This window comes from Botrytis byssoidea (genome assembly GCF_014898295.1).
Source record: "Botrytis byssoidea strain MUCL 94 chromosome Unknown BBYS_033, whole genome shotgun sequence".
In the NCBI taxonomy this organism is placed as follows: Eukaryota; Fungi; Ascomycota; class Leotiomycetes; order Helotiales; family Sclerotiniaceae; genus Botrytis; species Botrytis byssoidea.
This window is the reverse complement of record NW_024065874.1, coordinates 103,328-127,737: the sequence shown is the minus strand read 5'-3', so window position 1 is coordinate 127,737 and position 24,410 is coordinate 103,328. Positions and strand designations below refer to the sequence as shown.

Below are 24,410 nucleotides of genomic sequence, written 5' to 3'. Positions count from 1 at the left end.
TAGTACATTATTATAGGGCGAAATATAGGAAGTCGCGTGCTATTAGTTATTCATTCGATTATTCACAGCGCTACACAGAATTCATGACCATATCAGTTCACCTAATGGTGGTGGAGCGTCTGATTTATCTATCTTTAGCGTGTCAATTCAATATGATAGTGAATAACTTTCTGTGCTCTCGTGGCCACCTCTACAAACACCGAGAAGTTACCATGTCGGTTAATTTAGATTCGGTCATTATGCGAGAAAACATTTGAATTACAAAAGGACCTGCTTTTGTCCTTCTCATCATTCAATTATACAACCATTCCACCCATAACATACCTTTCTAACAAGCAAAGTCAATCACCATATCACGACTTTTTATAAATCTACTCAGAATACTTTTAACAGTACTGAGAAACACGATGGTCTCGGCCAGTCTTTTCTGGAAGGCGATTTTGCTGATATTCGCTACAACTTTTGCTATTGCAGCTCCAACATCTCACCATGCATGTTCTCTCGAGCCAAAAGAGCCGTCTAATGGCAGACTTGTCTTCTGTCACTTCATGGTAAGTAGAGATTGAAGTAACTTCAAGATCTCCTCTTAGTTGTACAGTACCACTTATCTTATTGCTTTACTAACATACAATTTAGATTGGTATTGTAGGTGAACGTGTAGGTCCTCAAGATTACGACTCGGATATGCAGCGTGCCAAGGCCCTCGGTATCGATGCCTTTGCTCTCAATATCGGAGTCGACCCATATACGGATACTCAACTCGCCTTTGCATATCAATCTGCCGCAAATAATGGAATGAAGGTTTTTATTTCCTTTGACTTTAACTGGTGGAATCCATCAAGTCAAGCAACACAGATTGGACAAATGATTGCAAAATACGCAGCTCTACCAGCGCAGCTTTTCTTTGAGGGCAAGGCATTTGCTTCCTCGTTTGCTGGTGATCAGCTTGATATTGCTGCGCTAAGAGCTGGAGCGGGTATTCCAATTTTCTTCGCACCCAATTTCCATCCAGAGATGGGAACCAACTTCGGCACTATTGACGGCGCCTTAAATTGGCTGGTGAGTACTCAGCCTCTCTCATGCAAAGCAAATCTAACTTATCTTAGGGATGGCCCAATGATGGAAATAACAAGGCACCTACTCCTACTCATAATGTCACTGTCGAAGCCGGTGATGCCGCCTATATTGAAGCACTAGCTGGAAAGCCTTACATCGCACGTATGTATAGACAGTCTGATTTGAGAGATGGGAGCTAACATTACTACTAGCGGTTTCTCCGTGGTTCAGCACTCATTTCGGACCAGTGAGTTTTCCTTATTGATGAGATAAATTACAATACTAACAGCTCCGAAGGAAGTACCTTACAGCAAGAACTGGATTTTCCCATCCGATCTCTTGTGGTTTAATCGTTGGAACGAAATTCTAACCCTCGGGCCCCAGTTTATCGAGATTGTAACTTGGAATGACTATGGCGAGTCCCACTACATTGGTCCCTTGGATTCATTACATTTTGACGATGGAAATTCAAAATGGGTCAATGATATGTAAGTACAATTCTCTGTTTTGAGAAAAATAAGTACTGACACTTTAAGGCCTCATGATGGTTGGTTAGATATGGCTAAACCATATATTGCTGCATACCACGCGGGTGATTCTTCTCCAAACAAGTATATCACCTCCGACCAACTTATTTATTGGTATCGACCCAATCTACGAACTCTTGATTGCGATGCTACAGATACCACGATGGTACCTGCTAATAATGCTAGTGGAAACTACTTTCAGGGTCGACCAAACGGTTGGGAAGACATGCAAGACTCGGTATTTGTCGTTGCGATGCTTACAGAGCCAGGAATTGTTACAGTGATGTCCGGAGATAATGTTCAACAGTTCAATGCACCAGCTGGTGCTTCAGCGTACCAAGTTGATATGCAAGTCGGCAAGCAACAATTCTTCCTTCAACGTGGTACTGAGATTGTGTTGGAATCTGTTAGTCGTCATGACGTCACAAATGTTTGCATTTGTGGTATTTATAACTTCAACGCATATGTCGGAACTGTACCAGACAGTGCAGCTGGTCCACTGCTTCACGATGGCTTGGCATCTTTGACAGCTGGACTTCATGTTAGTACATGTAGCGCAACACCATCATTACCAACTGGTTTCATCAGGCCAACAATTACACCACCTGGAGGAGGAACTCCTGTTCCACCTACTACAACCAAGCCTTCGACTACCACGCCACCAACTACGACACCACCAACTACTACCCCACCAGTCACGACTCCACCTACCACTACTAAGCCTTCCACAACTACGTAAGTGTTTTTCCTTACTGTTGTCCTTACTGTTTTCCTTACTGTTTTCCTTGCTATTTTTCTTATTGGTCCTCGATATCTAACACAAACACAACAGCACAAGCTCTACGACCTCATCTGTACCATCCGGGACATGCGTCGCAGGAATCGGAGCTGAAAATTTCATCGGCTTATGTCAATTCTCATGCAATTTCGGTTACTGTCCATCTCCATGTAAATGTACCAGCTACGCTGCAGTTGGCGTTGCCGCTCCTCCAGTCACCAACACACCTGGTTATCCTCTCGCAGGCGAAGATCCTTCGGCCTACGCTGGTTTGTGTGATTTCACTTGTAACCACGGTTATTGTCCTCCTACAGCTTGTACTTACAACAAGGACGGCTCTCCTATCGTATCCCCCGCTCCTGTACCAGCCCCTACAACAATTATAACTTCCACCGTTTCCAGCTCCACCACCACAATCAAGACGAGCGCACCACCATCAGTCCCAACCGGAATCAAATACTGTGTCGAAGGAACTGGTCCCGGAAACTATCTCGGTCTATGTGAATTCAGTTGCATGTATTCTTATTGTCCTCCAGGGCCATGCACGTGTACGAAGTATGCAGATGCACCTATTCAAGCACCTCCAGCCGATAGTCCACCGGGAAGACCATTGCCTGGTGAGGATGATAGTTATTTGGGTCTTTGCAGTTTCTCTTGTAATCATGGGTATTGCCCTCCTACTGCTTGCGCTTCTGGTTAAGCAAAAGTAGTGTGAGCGGTTGAGGGGTAAAGCTCTCGGGTAGAGATTACGAGGAGCAGTATATTGCTTCAATTATGATTCTTACGATATACGATTATGAATAGGGCGTTAGGGTTTGTTTCCAAATTCCAGAGAATTGTACATTTATGGGTGGGGATATTCCGTGGTGCCTACATACACGCGAAAGGACACGGAGACTTACGCATATACATAGTATGAACATAGGAATTAGTGGGTGTAATCTTACATACTTCTGTGAAGTATGTATTCGCGGTAGTTTTAGATATGTATGAATTAGGATTTATGATAATAACCCAAATGTTAACGATTCACATATTGAAATATTGTGCTTTTTTTTTGGAAAGATATGAAAACACTCTGAATGATTAAAACATTTCAATTCATTCGATTCATCCGGTTTACTAATATTTTGGACCTGATGTATATATTTCTGCAAAGTATTTATCCGTATTGGCTTTATAGATAACGTGGTTTATCAGCATGCGGGCTATATCATTATGTGGGCCACTTGAAAATACACCAAAATTTGATCTTTTTTAATATTCGTATTTTAATAATTAATTATTATTTTTATAAAAAAAAGAATATTAAATAATACTAAAAAATAAGTTTTTTAGAAATCTAGCTTTTATATAAATATTCTTATTATATTATAAAAAAAATGGAAATTATTACAATTTTTGTTACAAAAAAATCATTTTTTTAATAATTATTATAATAATTCAAATTTCTAATAAAAAATTAAATTTTTATAATAATTATATAATTAAATTTCAAAATTTCAAAATTTATAAAATTATATTATTAAATAAAGAAAATACACGGTTACACACAAACAAATTTTGTATATAAAAGAAAATAGCCCATATAATAATATAGCCCACATACTGATAAACCACGTTATAGGAATAAGAATTTTTGGCAAAGATAAATTGTATGGGCATCAAAATCTTTTATTATACTATCTTTAGAATCATATAAAAAATTTAAATGAGTGAGTCGTTAAAACTATAAGAATATATCACGGAGGGATAGCTATGTCGATTGGTCACTCTGATCATATAATAGGTATGTATAGTGATAATAAACTAGATTGACTTGAGGTATGATCATAAGGATCATACCTACCTTATATACCTTGATTGGGCGATGGAATCGCCTAATTAGGTATTAGGGTTCACAAATGAAATGGGATAAGAGTTGATATGGTGATCATGGAGTAGGCAATTCTAAGGAGTGCCTTGTTGAATCACGTGTTGTTGCACAGGACCGTGAATTCCGTGACAGAATAACAATTTGGTCCTCTTATAAGGCCAAAGGTCTGTACCTTGCTGTCATAGGCTCATATCGTAGTTATGTAGATCCCTTGACACCACACTCTATGGACTCAGCGCTCTTCAGCCTCCTTCTCCATTGTAGCATATCATAACTCCACCTTAGCACCCATATCTTGCACCTTGATACTTTCCTTCTTCTCAGGCCAACTATCCAAAAGTGCCTCCTCACCTGTCAAGGTGAAACTCCACTCATCCTTGCTATCAATATCAACTACGACTTTGTAATCACCTGGATACAAAATCAAATCTCCATTCCAATCTCCCCTTGCCAAGCTGGCAAGATTCAAACTTACTTCCGCAGTTGCATCCGCACCTCCAGTAATATCGTGAAGCCTTCTATACGCGACCAATGATTTCTTGGGGTATGGTGCTGGTCCGAAGGTTCCATTCAAGAAGAAAAGAGCCACATAATCTGAGGTTGTGGTACCTGTGTTAGAGACGGTGATGGGGATTGTGAGGAAAGGTGTTAGATCTTTATAATTCGATGCATTTGCGAGTAATTTGGAAATTTCAAAAGTATTCTTAGACGAAGGGGGAGTAATCTTGACGTCAAATGTCGTATACTGCAATCCATATCCGTATTCTATAGCGGGAGTTCCGGCGTACCATTTGTAAGTTCTTCCGGGATTGAATCTGCTGGGTTGTAGATTCATATCGGTCATCTTGACTTGATCCACGTAGTTGCTGGGATATTGGGTAATGGGTAATCGACCTGCTGGTGCTGTCTTTCCGGTGAGGATGTTGAAGATAGCGGTTCCACCATCTTGACCAGGGTAGCCGGCCCAAAGTAGTGCATTTACTCCAGGATTTGAGAGGATGGAGGAGGAGTCTACCATGCAGCCCATTTGGGAGATGATGAGAGGAGTAGAAAGGTTGGCGAGCTGATTGATTAGAGATAGTTGAGTTGAAGGCCAGGAGATGTATGTTCGATCCTATCACCAATAATGTTAGTTAAATGAAGCCATCTATAATTTCTGTGGCACATACAAGCTCTTCTGCCTCAATGGAATTATCTATTCCACCAACATATATGACGAGATCAGCACTTTGTGCGGCAGACAAAGCTGCTGAGAACTCTGTCGTATTTTGAGAATCGATATCTGCACCTTGTACATACGTAACTTTGAATCCTGCATTCTGTGCTGCAATTAAAGGAGAACGTAAGTACGGAGCATTACCATAGTAATTCCCCTGCATTTGTTTCGTGGCATTAGCCAATGGCCCAATCAATACTACATTTGTGATATTTGACTTTAGTGGAAGCAGTCCGTCATTCTTGAGCAGAACAATTCCATCTTCCGCTGCCTGCAGTGCGAGTTGTTGAGCGGCGGGAGTGGAAACGTCATCCCAGCTAATTTGGCGATATGGCTGAATAGATGGTGGATCAAAGTATCCGAGTCGAACTAGCGACGCATAGCGACGAGTGAGGGATCTGTCAAGTGTCGATATATTGTAGAGACCTTGTTCATATGCTGATTCCAAGTAGGTTGGCCAGAAGGAACCACAATCGAGATCGGTCCCTGCATTTAGTGCATCTGCGGCTGATTGCTCGGGAGCTATTGTGTAATTGTGAGAATCCCAGATAAATTGGAGGGCACCACAGTCGCCTAATCTGGTTAGCATTTCTGCACTTCTTGGAGAAACAAGAGTTTGACATACCAATTACCCATTGATCCTCTTCCGTCCACCCCCAGTGTTCCCGCAGAAGTGTCTGCAACAACCAATCATCCGCACATGTGGGAACCCCATTTACTGCGTTGTAACTACACATGACGCTTTGAACATTTGAATCTCTGGCACATTGCTGAAAGGGGAGCAAATAATAATCTCTGAGATCCTGAGATTTGATAATAGCATCAAATCCATATCTTATAACTCCATCACTTTCCTCAAGATCATAACCTGCAAAATGTTTACAAGTTGCTACTCCTTTCTTGTAAGGTAGATCATCGAGTCCACCTTGAAGTCCAGTTATGAGAGCATTCACATAGCTGGAAGTATGAAATGGATCTTCGCCAGGAGTTTCCTGACCACGACCCCATCGGGGATCTTTGTAGGGGTTGATATTAGGAGTCCAAAAGTTAAGGCCAAATCTATTAGCATTGTTGAAAGCTCTTGCTTCTGTAGAGACCTGAGTGGCTACTTTGTGAATCAAATCATCGTCAAATGTAGCTCCCATCAGGATTGGTTGAGGAAACGACGTCGAGTAAGAGAAATTGGAACCAGCAGCTGCAAAAGTGGCCCCAGGACTACGAGCGACGCCATGAAGTGCTTCATTCCACCTATTTAAATGTATTTTAGCAGGATAATAGAGAAAGCCTTAAAAAGACATACCATTCGTATGATGGAAGCCCTATCCTTGGAACTCCAGGGCTTGTGTTCCCCGTATTGTTGACTTTTTCGGCGAAGGTAAATAATGATATCAGCTAAGAGATGTCAAAATGACGAGATCTGAGAGACATTCATGACTTCTACTTACCGCTGCAGCTCTTGTGTATGGATCTGAAGTCATATCACACACTGTATTATTGGCCAGCTAGTTCGTCATTTGTAAGTAGAAGCACATTACAGAATTAAATTTGTTGGAATTCGGTACTAACAGGACCGTTAACACAGTCTGGGAATTCATGTGCAACAACACCAGTGATTCCAATGGTCCCTAGCAGTTTAGAAGTCTTCATGATGAACAAAATAATATCGATTGAAGTAAGAAACTGAATGGATGCTTGGAGTATGAACACTTCACTTCTCAATGAGACAATAGAAAGTATATATGTTCCCAGATCACCTGATTTGGTGTTGTCAAATCGAAGATTATTTTCATCGACAGTGGAGATATTGAGGAGAACATAGCATTTAGCCTAAATACGACCGGTAATGCAAGTAACATTGGATAACATGCCGAAATAGTTCCCGCTTGCCAATTGCATGTTCAAATTCACGGGGAATGTTCCGCGCACGACGTGTGGGGGAGTGCGGGGAGAATCTGCATTATGACGATCAATTCTGCATCTCAGCTCAAGTAGAGGACGGATATGCATCTCTGAGGCATGGGTGAGTTGTCTACTATCAACAGAGAGTGTATTTTACCGGCGGCCGTCAGAAAATTAGCCCACAGACATCATTCGGATAAATGATGGATGAGAATGCATTCTCAAAGTTCTATTTAGAGAGCATGTCTGAAAGCGCATGGGTCCACTAAATCATACCAACTTTGAGACATAAACTTTAGTCCTGGGACAAAAGAGCATAAGTCTGTTGGCAATATACGATTGAAGACTTTCAATTGCATAAATCTTACCGGAAGTACAAAACCATCATCAGACCCGAAGTTAATCAGTTTGTTGTCTATGAGTGAAGGCAATGAACAATAACCAACGAATATCTTTCATTATAAGCTAAAACTACAAATACAGGAAATAGAGGATATATTATGGGTACTACGGAAATAAAGTTTCCGTGACAAGATTAGAAAACTTTATTCCACAGTCTTTTCGCGAGACTTTGCTCCTCTTTCATGAGCTCGGATGTATACTTCCATCTGCGTATTGAGTCTAGCTCAGCTTCAAAGTTTATGCTCTCTAGTGGAATGATTTTTGATTTAAGGAAAATCTTGAAAAACACATAAAGGACTACGAATGATTGACTTGATTAGCATGTGTTGATGTGAGATTTAAAAGAGGCGTACCGAAAAATATTGCAATATTAACATAATATGTCAAGAATCCAGAAGCAGTGAAATTTCCTGGGAAAAATACAGCATATCCTAAGCATTTCATTAGCAAAAAAATGTCATTAAAGATAATAACCTTACCGGAGAAAAGCACAATCAAAAAGATCATGAATCCCGTGATCCATGCTACGTAAGGTTGAAAGGGGCCCTTGTAAGGTAAAGCTACAACACCATTAGTAATCGAGATGAAGGCTGGGGGATAAATTTCTCACGATCTCGAGAAATGCCCTGCTGCTTCAAGGCGTAGAAAAACCTGAGATATGTAACTTCAATGACGACCCATCCAATCAGCCCCGCCACCGTAGTAATGTTTACAAACCACCCAAACACAACAGATGCCTGGTTACTAACGACCATGTACACAAGAGGTGATGGCAGCACGCTCAGACCAACAGCATACCACGGGGTACCAAATCGATTGCACTTCATAAAGATCTTTGGAGCATGGCCATCCGCACTCAGTCCATAGAGTGCACGAGACGCCAGGAAGATACAAGCAGATCCACTACTGATAGCAGATGTACAGACAACAGCGTTGATTATAGAAGGCATAACCTTGATTCCAGCGGCTTTGAAAGCAATAACAAATGGAGATGAGGCAGCTGTTCCAGTAGAAACAGATAGAGCTTCACTATCGTATGGACTAAGAATTGTTAGTCGGATAAAGTACAAAATGGGATAGAAGAATGACATACACAATCATTCCTACTATCAAGATGCTCAAAACGTAAAAGAAGAAGACACGGAAGAATGTCTTCTTCGTAGCTTCTGGGATTATCTTTCGGGGATTTCCTGTTTCTGTACCCGAAAGTGCCACCACTTGAATATTGCCATAACTGAAGGCAGCGCTAATGAGAGAGGACCAGAACGCTAGGAATCGCCCTGTGTTACCACTGACTAGATATTCGTTGAATGCCCCGGGGGATTTCCAATAAGTGAACCCTAGTCGTTCACCTTTTGGTCCCCCACCAAGATCAACGACTAGTCCTGCAATAATTAAACCAATGATGAGAGCAATCTTCATGGAAGCGAAAATAACTTCGGACTAAGAAATCGCAATTAGTTTCTAAACGATAAGCGAGCAGTTCTCAGGTCTTATTACTTCACCATACATTCGCACACCACAGAAATTGAGGCATACTATCACGACTAAGAACACAGTAATCCAAACCGCTGGATTTGTGGTCGAATCCCAGAATTGGATGAGTGTTGCAGCTGCACTTAGTTCCGCTGGCACTGAGATAGCCATTGTGTACCCTAAGTCAAATAAGCCGAAGTCCCCCGAGAACGAAGATATCAGAGCTTACAAAAGTTCCATCCGGTCGCGGCTCCTAGAGCAGGCTCAACAAATGCCGTGGCATGACGCACGAACCCACCAGTCACTGGCATGAACGCAGTGATTTCTCCAGTCGTATACTATGATTTGATTAATCACTAAATTCCCATTGCTATGAAGGAATTTGGAACTCTTACGCTAACCCCTGCGGTTACAAATCCCATGAAAATGTATGCAAGCCATGCACCAGCGGGACCAGCTTGGGCGATTGTAGTCCCGGAACTCAGAAACAGACCCGTTCCCTGATTTGTACCATTAGTACACAGTTCTTTGATCTTGTTGAGAATGACCTACGATCATACCAGCGATAGCTATCATATTGATATGGCGCCCCTTCATGTTTCTTTTCAACTCTTCCCCAGCAGGAACATCTTCAGTGGAGCCCATTTCGGTGTCGAGATCGGTTCCTGGATGAGAAAACACTTCAGATTTCATCATGTACGATTTTGGATCCACGGATTCAGTCGAGTTTGAAGTCATGAGTAAAAACCAAATAATGCGTTATCATCAAGTAGAAGGATGGTACAGGCAATTGTACTGATGTCAAGGGGGTCTCGATCGACATAATATATCACTCCAGGGCTTAAGAACCCCTTCGACATCAGATACCGCATATTGAACCAGGTATAGTCGAGGTACATTAGGAACCTGCAGTATCTTGAAATCCATGTATTTGACAAGATAAGCAGGACGTAAAGATCGGTGTCCAAACATGAAAGGCAAATTGTCGGGGATTATTAAGACCCCGTGTAATACAGAACTAATTCTTTCAGGGGTATCTAGCGTGTTCGGTGTTCAAGACGATAAGGCATTTCCCCACCAAGATCTGTCGATAACTTTCAAACATGCACGTCTTCGCGATGAATTATGTAAAGATTGGGGGCGAAATATGGAGAGTGGGCAAATCGATGAGGGTCTATATACTCTGAAGCAGACAGTTCAGTTTGAGTACAAGAATTTTCAATCACAACCCTCATGAAGACTCTCAACGATCAATCAATCGAATCTCCCTTCATTGCACCACATTTGGGCAATATGGATAGTGAACACAATGTTGCGAAGTCTCCAGCGAAAGCTGCTCATGTTAATATGATGACAGACTGCATCATTGCAAATATGCCAGCGGAGGGTCTACGATCAATACTTCGAGGTCTTTTAGGAGAAAATACTTCGAATACAGCCGGTCTCACCAAACTTGCTTCAAAGTACCTTGCAAACACGAAGCCATCATCCATACCGGAGCTCTTCAGCACATCTGGCGGTTTGCCGCAACCGAATACAGATCTTCAGCGGATTCAGAGTCGATATAGGTGTCTAATGGGCTGTGGATTTGGATTCGAAAGTGTGGAGCTTCTCACTAGCGTCATACAACAAATACACAATTTGGAGTGGGACGAGAGAACTGCAGAAGGAGAAGAGTTACTGGAAATTCTAGCAACTATTGATGGGGATGTGGTACAGTCAATAACAGCGGTACAGAAATTACTTCTTACCAGTTCGGGAATGCGCCCTATGAATACCAAGGATTCTAAGACTGTTGCCACATTACGAGAAGTATTGCATGCCTGCAGAAGTATCGCTATTGCTCGCGGGCAAGATTTCCCATTTGACCGTGGGCTTTGTTGTCTCGAAAAACTGATTGAAGGAACTGGTAGTGAAAATCAACCTTTACAGAAGAATGAAATTCGTCGGACAAATGGATTTCAATCATCGAAAAGTACATTAGAATCATTTCAATTGGGACCGGCTGAAGTACCTAGAATGTTTATGGGGCTCTGGCAATTCTCTAGTCCTGCTTGGGGGACTGCCTCTAGATCGAAGATTGATCGTCATTTTAGGAAGCATGTCGATTCTGGGCTCATTGCATATGATATGGCTGATCATTATGGCGATGCCGAAGTGACATTCGTAAGTTAGGCGTCGTTATTGCAAGCTAGCCTACTAACATTTGTCAGGGACAATTTCGATCGAGACAAGAAGACTCCGAGAAGATATACTGTGCGACGAAATGGGCGGTCTTCGAACCTATCCAAGTAACGAAAGAGGTTGTAGATGCAAATGTGTCAGAGCGTCTCACTGCGATAAACTCCACAAGCGTGGAATTGCTGCAATTTCATTGGCAAGATGTATGTACACGATGGCAAGGGTTGGCAGTGGATGCACTGACAAATAATTTAGTACAACAATCACCAATATGTGGAAGCAGCGCGATTGATAGAGACGCATCCCAACGTCCAAAGCTTGGGTCTCTGCAATTTCGACTCAGATCACATGTGCGAAATTTTGGAAAGCGGTGTCAAGGTAGTCTCGAACCAAGTTCAGTTCTCCCTGATAGATCTCAGACCCACTTTTAAGATGGCTGAAAGCTGTAGGAAACATAACGTTAAACTACTCACTTATGGCTCGTTGTGTGGCGGGTTTTTAGCTGATAAATGGGTTGGAAAACCTGCTCCCAATCTTTTCGACGAGAACATGACCCCAAGTCATCGGAAGTATTTCGAAATGATCAATATATGGGGAGGATGGATGCTTTTCCAAGAATTATTAAACATTCTGGCAAAAATTGGATCCAAGCATAACGTTTCTGTCTCCAGTGCGGCGATAAGATGGGTGTTGGATCACGATTATGTCGGGGCTGTCATAATAGGTGCAAGAATGGGGATCAGCGAGCACATCGATGAAAATCTCAAAGCTTTCTCATTTACTCTCGACGTAGAAGATAAAGAGGCGATACAGAATGTATTAAGTAGATCAAGAGCTAAAGATATCTTCGAAGCAATGGGAGATTGTGGAGCGGAATATAGACAGTAAACTCAAAATCGAAGTAATTTGGTACTTTCACCGTTTGAGCAACTGCACTGTCGGGGTTACAGCCCGAAAAGAGAAGAGGCGAAATTTGTACAAAGGTGGGGGAATGATAGCAGGCTAGAAGCCAGGTCACTGATAAGCTATCTGACTATCTTCTATCTTCCCCGGACATTAGTCTGGAACAGTGCATTGCATCCTGGAATCTAGATCCGTTTATATGTATTCGAATTGCCTGAAAAAGTGTTTCTCCTTTTGATCAATGCTATTCCAACAAATTGTTCAAGAACAATGTCTTCGCCGTCATCTGCAATTCCTGGCCATCCTAGCTCAAAACTAAGTAGGTAAGTTACATTCGAGGAGAACTTTCAGATATTGATAATGACAAGACACCTGAAGTCAAATAGCATGTTTAACATGCCGGAGTGTAAAGTTAAAGTGTAAAAGTACTTCGTTCGATGAAAAATGTGAGCGATGCAAACGAAAGTCGCTGGAATGTATATTTGAGCAGCATCGAAGAGGGAGAAAGCCTGGAACAAAGTATTCATAATCTCACTGAATGCAGCACAGCACAATTCATGTACTAATTATCTCTAGGATAAGACGAAAGGCTCAGAGGTCAAATGCACAAATTGAAAGCGGAAGTATTGCCGAGTCACTCAACCAACCTCCAACTGCAACACGTCTTCGTAGTGAGACGGAACGACAAACACCTCCAAACGTTACATCAAGTGGCATATTAGATACATCCCCACCTCAGACTGCACAATCCTGGGGTAGCGAAGGGTTACAACAAGTTGGGATACTAAGTAGAGAAGCACAATTTGGGAAATTCTCTCTAGAGAATATTCTTTCTGTGCCGGATGTTCTGAGACCTCACCCTCCACCAAGATCACCAACCCCAAGTGCAGATAGCTTCAATGATCCAATTACATGTAACATGCTTAGTTTTCCTGTTGCACTTGGTTTGTTCGATAGGTAAGATTCAATGATTCTGAATTTTTATAAGAAGACGGAACTATGAGGAAAATTGTCTGTGTATCTGACAGGGAATAGTTTTATGCGTTGTCTAAATCCATACATCTGTCAACTAGACCCTAAACTCCATACATTTGATTACGTTCGCCAACGTTCATCATTCCTTCTCACTGCGATTCTTTCAGCCTCTTCTAAAGCTTTTCACCCCGCGCTTCATCCCACACTCAGGTCGCATACCGAAAATCTACTCGGAAGGGTATTTACGCGGGGAGCCAAGTCCACAGAGATCGTTCAAGCAATATTGATCTTTACTTATTGGAAAGAACCAGCTGAGATACGCACCTGGCTACTCGTTGGCTATGCTATTCGCATGTGTATTGAGCTTGGGTGGCACGAACTGAAACCGGTGACACAAAAGCCGCGGATCTCAGCCAATGAATTAAGCATCAGGGAAGCTAGAAATATTGAGAGAACATGGCTAGTATTGTTTGTCTATGATAGAAGGTTAGTCTTCACTCCATCCTCATCCCGACCATATTCTCTAACAAATCGAAGCTTAAGCTTACAACTCGACAAACCCTGGATGATAGACCAAAATAATCTAATATCGAAAGCAAGCGAATGGTACCAAGAAGAATATGCTGTACCTGGTGGAGATCTGCTTCTCTCGGCGTTCGTCTCTCTACGTTTAATCAGTGCCGAGTTTATCGAGCTTTCGTCATCGACTAAATCAGATTCTGAAAAATTCCGGTCAGAGATTTTGTCCAAACTCCTAAACACCGAGTTAAACACCTGGGAAAAGGATTGGTTACCCAAATTCGAAGATGGTTTGTTACATACTCTCCTAATATCTGGACTGTCGCTAAGTTCCCACAGAGATGGTCGCACCTCCTCAGCAATTCCTTGTCAACTTCTATGGTTTGCATCTCCGCCTCCTTCTCAACTCCTATACTCTGCAACAATCCCTTAAAGCTGCAGAGAAAGGATCTGCAGTGTCAAAAACAGCACTATGGCAATGTTCGTCGAGCGCAGTCGGCATGTTGGAGAATATATCGAAAGTCATTGGGCCTCTCAAACAACTCTATTTTGTACAGGACTCTGTTCATGTGATGACTGCTTATGCCGCCATATTCCTCATTAAGGTAGGTACATTCATTAGCGTCAAGATTTTATAAATGCTTCGCAACTTCTGAGATAAACTACTGACAATGGCAGTTGCTTTTATCTCTTCCTAAGAATTTACGCTTAGATCTCGAGACTCAATCGTTACAGGCCATTCTCCTCTCATCCGATACCTTCTCAGAACAATGTGCTACACAAATGACGGGCTGCGCGATGCAAGCACGATTCTTGAAAAATCTCGTGGGGAAATACCATAGATTGAAATCCCATGCTAGCAGTCAAGTCCGAGATCCCGGCGTTCATTCGCATCAACACGAAGATCCAACGTCACTAGAGAGTCTCCAGAATCGAATGAACACCGATGTGGGTACAAGCTACCAGGTCCCCAGACCTCTTCAATCCTATCAGGATACTGGTGAATCGACAGACACCACTTCGATAAATGGGAGCACGCCTAATTTCAGCACAGATTTATTACATGATAAGGAAATATGGGATGGTTTGTTGACCGATGCTGGCTTTTGGATGAGCGAGGGGAACCTTTTGTCCGATAACAGTCTTCCTCGTTAAGTTGTCAAAGTGTGTTGACTCATATCTCAATTCGATCTGCAATCAGCATTCCAGATGTCACTATCTCCATTATCGGTGTTCAAAAGTGGGGGATCCTTCATATCGTGCGGGGAAACCTGGAATAATGATTATTTATCGTAGAACGCCGATAGTATTCGGTCTCTTAGTGGATTATTGCGTTGACAGATCTTGGGAACCTTGTTATTCGGTAAGGTTAGATATCAAGACTGTCATCCCAAAGACACGTCTAAATCTACTCTTACTCGGGAATAAGGCTACACTCTCCTAGCCAAATTTCAAATCCAAGCCTACTACCATCACTACACCACTACATACACAACACATTTTGGTAATCTCTACTTCCGAACCCAATCATAAAAATGGCGACATCTTCAACCCCGATTGATGATTCCTTTCAACTTTTTGATCTCCGTGTCGAAGTTATCTGTCCTCCCTCTTCCAAAATCCTGTGTGGTGCCAAGGAAGGTGATCATTTTACTCTCGAGGGAGAAATGTTATATTTACCACCTGGGCAAGGAATTAGCATTTACAGTTTATGTTCGTTACTTTGCTCATGGATTCCCGACCAATAAATTAAGCAAAGACTAACAAGCAAGTTCGTAGCATCGGTTCTCCCTCTACTAGCAGCAAAGCAACGCTTCACTCATTCCAACGATTGGATGACCACAGACGGACTGATAGCATGTCCAGATCCTAATTGTGGGAGTCAGTTGAAGATCACCAGAAAGGGAATCAGAACGTTCAAGCATGGGGAGACTACGGTCGTGGGATTGGAGGGTAACGTTTGAGAGATGTTGAGTTAAAAAATGTGTGTACAGCCAAGAACCACAGGAAAAATAACTTGGTCTTACAATAGAAAATTCACTTTCCTAGGTGGTTAGCCGAAGGAGGGGGTCGTCAATGAATCTTTAGACAAGAACTTAAATAATTTGCCAATTAGCAAGAAGTAGTAGCATAAATAGTCGAGGAAGCCTGCGTTGGGCATAAACGACATGATTAATACGAAAATGTGCTATTGTCTCTTAATCTTCAAGACCAATCGGGAAAGTTCTACCCTCTCCCCTGATTGCCTTCTATGGGAGCATCTAGGAAGAAGCGACAAAGCATTGAGTGTTTTGAGTATTCAATGACGCAGCTTGCTAGTTCTTACTCAAAAACATAATTTTCAATCGAATGGTGTATATGCTCTTTGTTAACCCAGACAAAAATAACTTCAATCAATTAAGGATACTTTTTTAATCATTACCACATGAGAAGCCGTAATTGCAATTGTGGTAATCAGAAACTCTATTCGTGTGTGGCATTGTACCATTGAGCCCCTAATGTGGCGCAATGACACTGATGTAAACCTTGGAAAACCAGTGCAGGCGCACCCGAGCGTACCTGCCCGCATTCCAAGCACTGTTTGCAACGCAGCTAAGATTCATGGCAATCGCGATACAGTAAAGCTATTTGGCATTCTGTAAATAAAGGTAAGTTACGAGCTCTTTTGATTTCTATTGGAATTCTTCCGTCTTCTATAAACGTTATTTCACAAAACAACATTACAACTTACGATGAGAGAATTCGTGAAGAGGAGCATTAGAAAAGTCAAAGAAAAGATTAAGAGGCCTGATCAAGATACTACCCCGCATCAGCAACAGTCTACGAGTTCTGAGCAAGCTGATGAAATGACTACAGAGCAGCAACAGTCTACAATGTCCGAGCAAACTGATGAAATGACTGCAGAGCAGCAACAGTCTATGATCCCTGAGCAAACTGATGAAATGATTCTAGAGCAGCAACTCCGGGAATTACATATTCAGCGAACTGTGGTACACGTTGAGGAGCCTCGCGATGATGACTTGGAGCGATTTCAGGCGCAATTACCCCGTCCGGATCCGTCTAAACCGGCTATCTCGTCATACTTCCGAAGTGAATCATACATATTTGATGCAAAGAACACCGAGACTGAATCTGGAACTCTAGCTGAGGAAACTTTCCAATACTTTTATTGCAAAGAGAAACGTCAATTCCAGGGCAAAGTAGAGCACGAAAGTACTCTGGGGAAAGGAAATGATTTCGCATATGTCTTATGGCCTGTCTCGATCATGCTTCATGCAGCTGCCGATTGTCTTTCGCCTTCGAGAATAAATCAAGTCGCCGCAGTACAGCAAGAATACTGGAACAAGGACTACCATGCATTCTGTGCTTGGAAGATGTTCCTTGGAAACAAAGACATTTACTATGATGATAATGCTCACGTCGTTCAAGCTTTAGTATCGTCGTATGAAGTTACGGGACAGCTCGAGTTTTTACTTCAAGCCAAGGACGTTATGGAGTGTTTTATCATGCCATTTGTGGAGAAAGAGTCAGGTGGCATTGCATGGCATCTCTCAGACAAGACAGTTCGAGCTGCTTGCTCAGTTGGTCCAGCTGCTATATCGGCCCTGAGAATAAGAGCTTTACCGTCAACTCATGTCATTGAGACCCACGATAAAGCTGAATCTTATCTTAGGTTTGCCACAATCTTATTGACTTGGCTTCAGGTGAACTTGCAAGATCCAAAAGATAAACTCATCTGGGATCAATTGAAGATAAATAAAGATGGATCCATGGAAATCGAACGTATGAAATGGTCATATAATAGTGGATTCGCCATTCATGGGTTCACTTTATTGTACGAAGCTACCAACAATCCTAAATATCTGTCAACGGCAATAGAAATCACGGAAGCAGCAATGGATCCTGAGGGCGCACTTTTCGATCACTGTAATCCAAATCCATCTCAAAGAATGCTTTCAGACGGATCCTTTTTTCTACATCATCTTGTGGATGGATATCTTGCTCTTTCAAAGCATGCACATGCCGAGAGACTCAGAAATGAAATTGTTCGTATCGCTAAATGGGGAAAGGAGTTCATGAGGGACAGGGAGGATTCACTGTACTACCGCGGTAGCCGTCCATACACAATTTCGTCTAAGCAGGCACACCAGTTCTACAGGAAGTTTGGTGTAGTAAAAACTGGAGAGCAAAATATGCAAGAAAGGGACAAAGATGGAAATCTGTGCAAGACTATGATTGGGTGCGCAAGCTGGGCGAGGATACTTCATGCTGCGGAAATCGTTGAAGCAAGCATCGCTAAGGAGTCAGTAGGTGTACTGTAGAGGAAAGTTAACGAGGTTATGAGGGCAATGGCTGATGCTATGCTTATCTGAGGTTTACTTGTGAAAGGAAGTATAGATTCAATCACTCGATGTATGATTAAGGAACAATACAAACATTAACATTGCGAGCAAATTTGCTGAAATCAATGTTTCAAGTATCCAAACTTCAGTCTTACATTTCGGTGTTTAAATCGATTGAAAGGCAACTCGCCATGGGCAACCAACAATCCATTGATACTAAATTCCCACATGTTCCTAACTTCCTACTCTGTCGTGGGGGTTTATAGAAGCCCCACTTGCCAGTATTTCATCATCCGGCCATGTTGGACTTCTATCAACGTCCAACTTCAATATTTCAGGACGTTTATAATGGCCACTAGCATCAATCCAAACTTTCACGGCACCTAATTCATCATAGTTAATCTCTGCCTTCAAGAACTTCTCTTCAGCTCCCGTATGTGGACCCGCCAACACAGCACAAAAAGGATGAATAACCGCACTCCATCCCCCACCCTTCTTGACAAGATCCTGCGGTCCCAGATTTTTCTCCATCCACCCCAAAGTCCTATCATCGACGTAATTACTTGCACAAATGACCCATACTTGTGCTGTAAATGCATGATTTTTCATCAATGCTTCGATCTGAATATTTGCTACCGATTCAAATCCCGATACAGTGCTAAGAGCTGCCCATGCTGCAGCATGAATCTCTTGCCGATCTTCGATTAATGCTTGACGTGCGTTATTCATTGCATTTCCCCAACAAGCAAGTCCTCCTATTCGGCCAACGCTGCTTGGCCATACCTTCAAGGTGTGTCCACTTCCTTGTGCCCAGAGCGTGCGCTCAGAGTGCGTAGGTTGAATTTTTCTGTGCACTCCAAGAAGGGTGCCGTCAGTATCGATAAACGCTTGAGAGTTGAATAATGTATGACCGCCTTCCACGCGCTCTGATATTCCGATCGAAACAGCGATCTTTAGTTCGGCACAGATATGCATGATAGGAAGGAGGTCACCCCCTGTTCTTCCGACGACTACACTTTGATCCGCATATTGAGCTTGTGCGTCAACGCATTTGAGAGGTGGGTGAGTGTGAATGAAGTACTGTTTTGAAAGGTCTGTGTAAGTTTGTGCAGCAAAAGAAAACACCGAAGGGACTTACTGGATATCCAGGAATGAACGTCTCGGGAAATACTAATAACTCGATCTCTTGATCTTTGCCTTCTTTGATTAGTTGCAAAACTTTTTCGATACTGCCTTTCTTATCCATGAAGACTGGAGCGGCATGAACCGCGGCGGCTATGACCTTCTTTCCCATTTTGCGTATGATTGCCTTGATAATATTTAAAATTGAGATGGAGGTATGAATGAGATTAAGAAATGTTTCGAGTCTGTAGGATGTCTTTATATAGGCTTCCACGCAATCTTCAACCCCTTTCTCACATCCCCGCATCAAACTTACACAGCATTAAATAAATACCGAATTCTGCATCTTATAGCTATGTAGTAACAACAACATTAGCTATGCTTAAAGGCTACACGTTATACCTCCCTGCATTTCCCCTCACCTGCCCCGCATGTAGGGTTACATCAAGGAACGAGTATCATACGACCGTAGTTCGGACTTGTTTCATCGAAGGTAGTGACTCAAGCGACGTGCCTTCGGAGTTATGATAGTGGAGAAAGTGTAGAACGGCTAATAAGCTTATCCGACACTAGCTCATTTGAGAAACCAATTCGGATCGTTTGGAGCTGCAACGAAACATGAGTCGCTTCGTTAACGTTAATATGGATAAATCTCTCCAATAGACCCGAGGTGCATTCACAGAAACAATGACAACTTTATGAACGGTACAGCACCTAAATTTGTCATTAAGGATTGCAAATTGCCAAACGAAAGTTCTACTTCGGGGCAAAAACTGACTATCATCCCACCGCAATTTTAATCCTTTAATTGCCGCTGTATATTTATTGTTGTCAATATTTCGAGCTAAATTCACATATTGAAACCATGATAAATTTCAGTTAAAACTCGAGACAATTACGAGGGCTTCCGCCGGAGAAGCTCACTGCTAGGGTCTTTGCAGCCGCACGCCTGGCTTATTCTATGAGAGCCGCATGGTCGTGCACACAGCGCGCAAGACACAATATGTGTGTGAACGGTTTGTTATCCACGTTTGTATATTGATTAGATTGAACAAATTGATTTCTTAAATAAGGGGAGAGAGGGTGAGAAAGGTACGGAGAGAATTTTTAGGGTCCATAAAACAGAAAAGTGAATGTATTCACCGATCAACCAAAGAGGGGTATCTGAGATTAGATTTCTCATAAAGAGGATGACTTCGAATCATTATATGATGCGTAGAGATTGTATTAATGATAAGTTGCTAGTAGATTGGATGAAATTATATAATTAGCAAGAGCATGTAGTCCTCAAACATCTGATCGATTCACCTGTCCGAAGAGCACTTGAAAGTATTCCGACTTGGATATACCAGATACTGGGACCAGATACAATTGAGAATATGCATAAAACATCTACGGTGTTGAACTCTATCTTATCTAGTTATTCAGCCTGGTACTATCGTCAGAGACGTGGTGTTGATAGCAAAGGGGAAGATAAATAATGTGAGCTGATTCTCAGTTTCGATAGCTAAACAGAAGAGTTTCATGTGAAATCACCATACGTCAAGCACAATGTTGAAATGGTGCTCAAATTTCGCTGAAATATTCGATAGACCTAAGGACAGGATAGAATATAGTTTATCGGCTTCATGGCGGGATTGGAGAAGCGATAGGCAAATGACTTGACAAACTAGATCGGGTTTTGAACGGAAATTACTTGACAAATTGTTGATTCGGGAGTTATCTAAGCCTCTAGAGTTGAAAATGTAGTGAACAAATCTATCAACTTGATCATGACCAGCGAGGTGTAGCTTTTGCGGGGAATTAGCTAGCTGAATCATGTAGATGATCTGATTATTCATCTGTAGTTAGTGAAACAACAGCTTCAAATACATTCCGGAAATTTACCGTCGGCTAACCTCATTCTTCACCCTCTCCCCTTTCAGTATTGCATCATCTTCCGTTGAAGGTAGCCACGAGCTCTGCTCCAGCCTATCGGAAGAAAATTCGAAGTGGGATAGCAATTTCGTACAAGATTTACGAGTTGTGAAGTCGTATCTCTTTTATTAGAACTCCAGAGGTATAGATACGTTGCTTGTGAATCACAAAAATCAATAAGCGAAAAACGCTAACCCAATAAGCAGGCCAATAAATACAAAAGCAAGAGGTGAATAATATCACAAGATGCTTCTCCATTGAATAGAAACTTGTCTGTCACATGGTAAAGATGGGATTGAAAAGAGTAGGTATTCACTTTCCTTACCCCTCTTCGATATTAAAATTCTAGTAGCTATCTGTTCGTATCCGAGAAATCTGTCCCAGGGGATCATAAAAGACCTTGCACATACCACTGAGAAACTATAGGTCTTAGCTAAAGCTCAGGGTTACGATTTTGTATGGGCAGCCTGGACGAGAAGTGTTGGAAGACGCTTTGCAAGATAGATATGATCGATGTGATGGATCAGAGTATGTACAATAAAACTTGCCAAACTCGAGAGTTTTGAATGAGGAATTCTGAGGTATCTATATCATTCGATTCCTATCATTCCATTCTCAAAGATCGCAAACAGGAATGACAGCAAAAAGGCCAAATCCCATTCGGCCCAATGACCAGATTCATTATCATACGATCCCAAAAACCCCGGCAATCTCCAACTCAAAATTCGACACTGTCGTGTACCATATTTCTCATCAGCCCTAAGCTCTCAGTCCTGCAGATCAGCGGAATCTAGTAGAGGGGTATCGAAGATAAATCCATGGTGATCGTTCCTGCAGGGAGCACTAGAGGTATATATGTGCGCATATCATGATTCCAAAGAATTAGTAAGCGAAAGTGTTTAGAAGCAGGGGGTTTTGGAGGTGAATGATTTGAATTGAACGAGATCAGGTAATCTTACAAATAATTGAGTCAAGTAAGCCCCAATCTAGTGAACGAGTGTCTTTAAGTCTTCCCAAGAGACCCTCGACCTTTAAGATTGAGTAGGCCCCATTTTTTGGTGAAATGCTAAAGTGCATAAGCGAGGGAGCTGAGAAAACCGAGGGGGATTAGGTTAAATTCAAGATGTGAATATGTGCATAATTAACAAAAGATCTAGGAATTTTAGCAAGGCTATTCGAGTTTCCGAAAGATACACTTCAGAATTACAGCAAGAATTATATGGAGTTTTCAACCAGTTCAGATCTCATGCTATACAGGTAGCTAGGGTAGTGTGGTGCATGAAAATCTCTTTTCACATTCATTATTTGATAACTTTTTAAAATACAGAGATTGCTCTCCCTCAGCACCAAAACCATGTCATGTCTGTCTAATATATATCATAACATCGACGGATAAGATCACAACAATCCAAAAACAGCCAACCCAACTACAAACACGGGGACCCACCCCATACACCCTGTCCCCTCCTTCCATCCCAATGTCGCCGCGTTCGTATTATTGATCAACAACGCCGGGGTACCCGTAACATTAACTCCTTCATCAATTCCACAAACAACCTTACAGCCTTTGTTTTTCCTCTTTTCCACACCCCTCTTGCTGCCCGCAAAATCCCCGCTAGTATTGAAAGCCAATTCAATCCATTGAACTTGCAGGTACGCCTCATCATACAAACTCATATTTCCCGTCCATTCCCCTCCATCACTCCACATATTTAATATCAGACTACTTGGATCCTTCGGAACCTGGTATGTAATATTTGCTACACTCTCGCCATTAACATACCATGATGTCTGTTTGGGCATCCAATCCATTCGATATATATTCCAAACACTCCAATCCATAGCGCCGTCTGCAGTCGAGGCATTGCTTGTGGCTCTGGGTTCGGCATCACCTTCTTTATTCAAGGAAGGTTGATTTGTGTATTGGACCACGTTACGGGGACCAGATGTTAAGATCTCGATGTCGGCTTCTTGCACAGGGTCAGACCCGAGGTAAGTGAACATTCCAGCGCATGCTCCTTCGGAACCAACGACTCGAGCTAGGAATCGGGCGGACATATACTGGAAATTCTTTTCGTTAGAGTCGAATTCGGCAACGGATTGGAAGCCCTCGAGACGCGCTGTGCGGAGGGTAAGGTAGGTATCATAAGAGGTATCATTATCGGTAGAAGTTTCTGCGAAAGGTACATTAGTACCTAGATTGGCAGAAGAAGAAGAAGTATTTTGTAACATACCAATGTATACATTATTGGCCGAATTAACCATCAGCACACCACTTCCACTCTCCATTGAATCGCTATTATTCCAATTCTGCGTCGACCAATCATTATTCCAAGCCTGCCCCGAGAAGAATTCTGATGTTGCCAGTGCATTAGACGTATCACTTTCATTCGAAATTAAATCGGGCACAGTCTGCGAAGCTGCTGCTACCGTTCGAAAATCATGGAATCGATGGTATGTGAAATATCCAGATGACGCACTATCCGTCCGAAAACATGAACAATCCTCTCCATTGTCTTTCTGTGCGAGGACTTTATTAATGGTCGTGAAAAAAAGGGCCAAAGGAATAGGTGGTAGTGAGATTATCTTCATTCTGAAGGATTGGCTGGCCGAGGCCCAGATGAATTTATCAACGTCGTGAATGCTGTGACGCAGTATGACTGCTCGAAATGTAACGGACTAGGATGAAATACAGAATAAAAGAAAGTTTCGAAACGAAATCAACAAGATGAAAGATGAATTGACCAGTTCATATGCATATTCAAACCAAAACAATTGTGATAACGGAAAAGGGCAGGAAAACAATGAGGCTGACCGACCGAGTAAATAACCTACCAAGAATATTGAATCAAGCAACAGAAATCAAACAACAAAAAATGAAGATACAGAAGAGAGGATAATACTCCCCCATCTTTTCTCGTATTCAGGATTTCCAGTTCGTGCATCGTCGTGCATTTCTCAGCTCGTCTTTTCTGCACGTTTGTTTTTTTAAAGGTTTGAGATTCTTTTTGTTTGGTGGTCAAGATCAGATGGAAATTAAAACGAAGGGGCCATGGCGTAATAGATGAGCCCTGTAAGTGGTCAATGACACGCTGGCCGTGGCACAGTTGGGGGTCCCTGCCAGCGCTAAGTTAGAGGGGTCTGATCTACCGACAGGCGAAGGATTTCTGAGCTTATTTAAGGGGAAAACTCCACATTTTAAAGGATTGATGTAATTGGA

At 42.2% G+C, this 24,410-nt stretch overlaps 9 protein-coding genes across 9 annotated transcripts; 5 read left to right on the top strand and 4 right to left on the bottom strand.

Moving 5' to 3' along the window:
• Positions 1-407: 407 nt before the first annotated feature.
• Positions 408-3,326, top strand: EAE97_011076 (uncharacterized protein; the record flags this gene model as incomplete). The annotated part of the gene is made up of 7 exons (XM_038881591.1): positions 408-551; positions 637-1,059; positions 1,107-1,218; positions 1,269-1,303; positions 1,354-1,544; positions 1,593-2,318; positions 2,416-3,326. The coding sequence occupies 7 exons, from the start codon at positions 408-410 to the stop codon at positions 3,059-3,061; spliced, it is 2,277 nt and encodes a 758-aa protein (XP_038727518.1). The 3' UTR covers positions 3,062-3,326.
• Positions 3,327-4,505: 1,179 nt separating this feature from the next.
• On the bottom strand, positions 4,506-7,100 carry EAE97_011075 (uncharacterized protein; the record flags this gene model as incomplete). The annotated part of the gene is made up of 6 exons (XM_038881590.1): positions 4,506-5,351; positions 5,407-6,026; positions 6,079-6,701; positions 6,754-6,845; positions 6,899-6,955; positions 7,020-7,100. The coding sequence occupies 6 exons, from the start codon at positions 7,098-7,100 to the stop codon at positions 4,506-4,508; spliced, it is 2,319 nt and encodes a 772-aa protein (XP_038727517.1).
• Positions 7,101-7,887: 787 nt separating this feature from the next.
• Positions 7,888-9,968, bottom strand: EAE97_011074 (uncharacterized protein; the record flags this gene model as incomplete). The annotated part of the gene is made up of 9 exons (XM_038881589.1): positions 7,888-8,051; positions 8,108-8,185; positions 8,234-8,314; positions 8,365-8,795; positions 8,848-9,197; positions 9,255-9,409; positions 9,460-9,568; positions 9,626-9,730; positions 9,783-9,968. The coding sequence occupies 9 exons, from the start codon at positions 9,966-9,968 to the stop codon at positions 7,888-7,890; spliced, it is 1,659 nt and encodes a 552-aa protein (XP_038727516.1).
• A 495-nt stretch (positions 9,969-10,463) lies between these two features.
• Positions 10,464-12,299, top strand: EAE97_011073 (uncharacterized protein; the record flags this gene model as incomplete). The annotated part of the gene is made up of 3 exons (XM_038881588.1): positions 10,464-11,396; positions 11,444-11,614; positions 11,667-12,299. 3 exons carry the CDS (start codon positions 10,464-10,466, stop codon positions 12,297-12,299), a joined length of 1,737 nt encoding a protein of 578 aa, XP_038727515.1.
• A 285-nt stretch (positions 12,300-12,584) lies between these two features.
• On the top strand, positions 12,585-14,963 carry EAE97_011072 (uncharacterized protein; the record flags this gene model as incomplete). Its single annotated transcript, XM_038881587.1, has 7 exons — positions 12,585-12,637; positions 12,693-12,833; positions 12,891-13,271; positions 13,350-13,775; positions 13,833-14,098; positions 14,148-14,413; positions 14,487-14,963. 7 exons carry the CDS (start codon positions 12,585-12,587, stop codon positions 14,961-14,963), a joined length of 2,010 nt encoding a protein of 669 aa, XP_038727514.1.
• Positions 14,964-15,343: 380 nt separating this feature from the next.
• On the top strand, positions 15,344-16,129 carry EAE97_011071 (uncharacterized protein; the record flags this gene model as incomplete). The annotated part of the gene is made up of 2 exons (XM_038881586.1): positions 15,344-15,521; positions 15,588-16,129. The coding sequence occupies 2 exons, from the start codon at positions 15,344-15,346 to the stop codon at positions 15,770-15,772; spliced, it is 363 nt and encodes a 120-aa protein (XP_038727513.1). The 3' UTR covers positions 15,773-16,129.
• Positions 16,130-16,540: 411 nt separating this feature from the next.
• On the top strand, positions 16,541-18,130 carry EAE97_011070 (uncharacterized protein; the record flags this gene model as incomplete). Its single annotated transcript, XM_038881585.1, has 1 exon — positions 16,541-18,130. One exon carries the CDS (start codon positions 16,541-16,543, stop codon positions 18,128-18,130), a length of 1,590 nt encoding a protein of 529 aa, XP_038727512.1.
• A 255-nt stretch (positions 18,131-18,385) lies between these two features.
• On the bottom strand, positions 18,386-19,445 carry EAE97_011069 (uncharacterized protein; the record flags this gene model as incomplete). Its single annotated transcript, XM_038881584.1, has 2 exons — positions 18,386-19,231; positions 19,290-19,445. 2 exons carry the CDS (start codon positions 19,443-19,445, stop codon positions 18,386-18,388), a joined length of 1,002 nt encoding a protein of 333 aa, XP_038727511.1.
• A 3,023-nt stretch (positions 19,446-22,468) lies between these two features.
• EAE97_011068 (uncharacterized protein) lies at positions 22,469-24,180 on the bottom strand. The gene is made up of 2 exons (XM_038881583.1): positions 23,425-24,180; positions 22,469-23,364 (listed from the first exon to the last, which is right to left on the bottom strand). Exons 1-2 carry the CDS (start codon positions 23,780-23,782, stop codon positions 22,589-22,591), a joined length of 1,134 nt encoding a protein of 377 aa, XP_038727510.1. The 5' UTR covers positions 23,783-24,180; the 3' UTR covers positions 22,469-22,588.
• Positions 24,181-24,410: the final 230 nt, after the last annotated feature.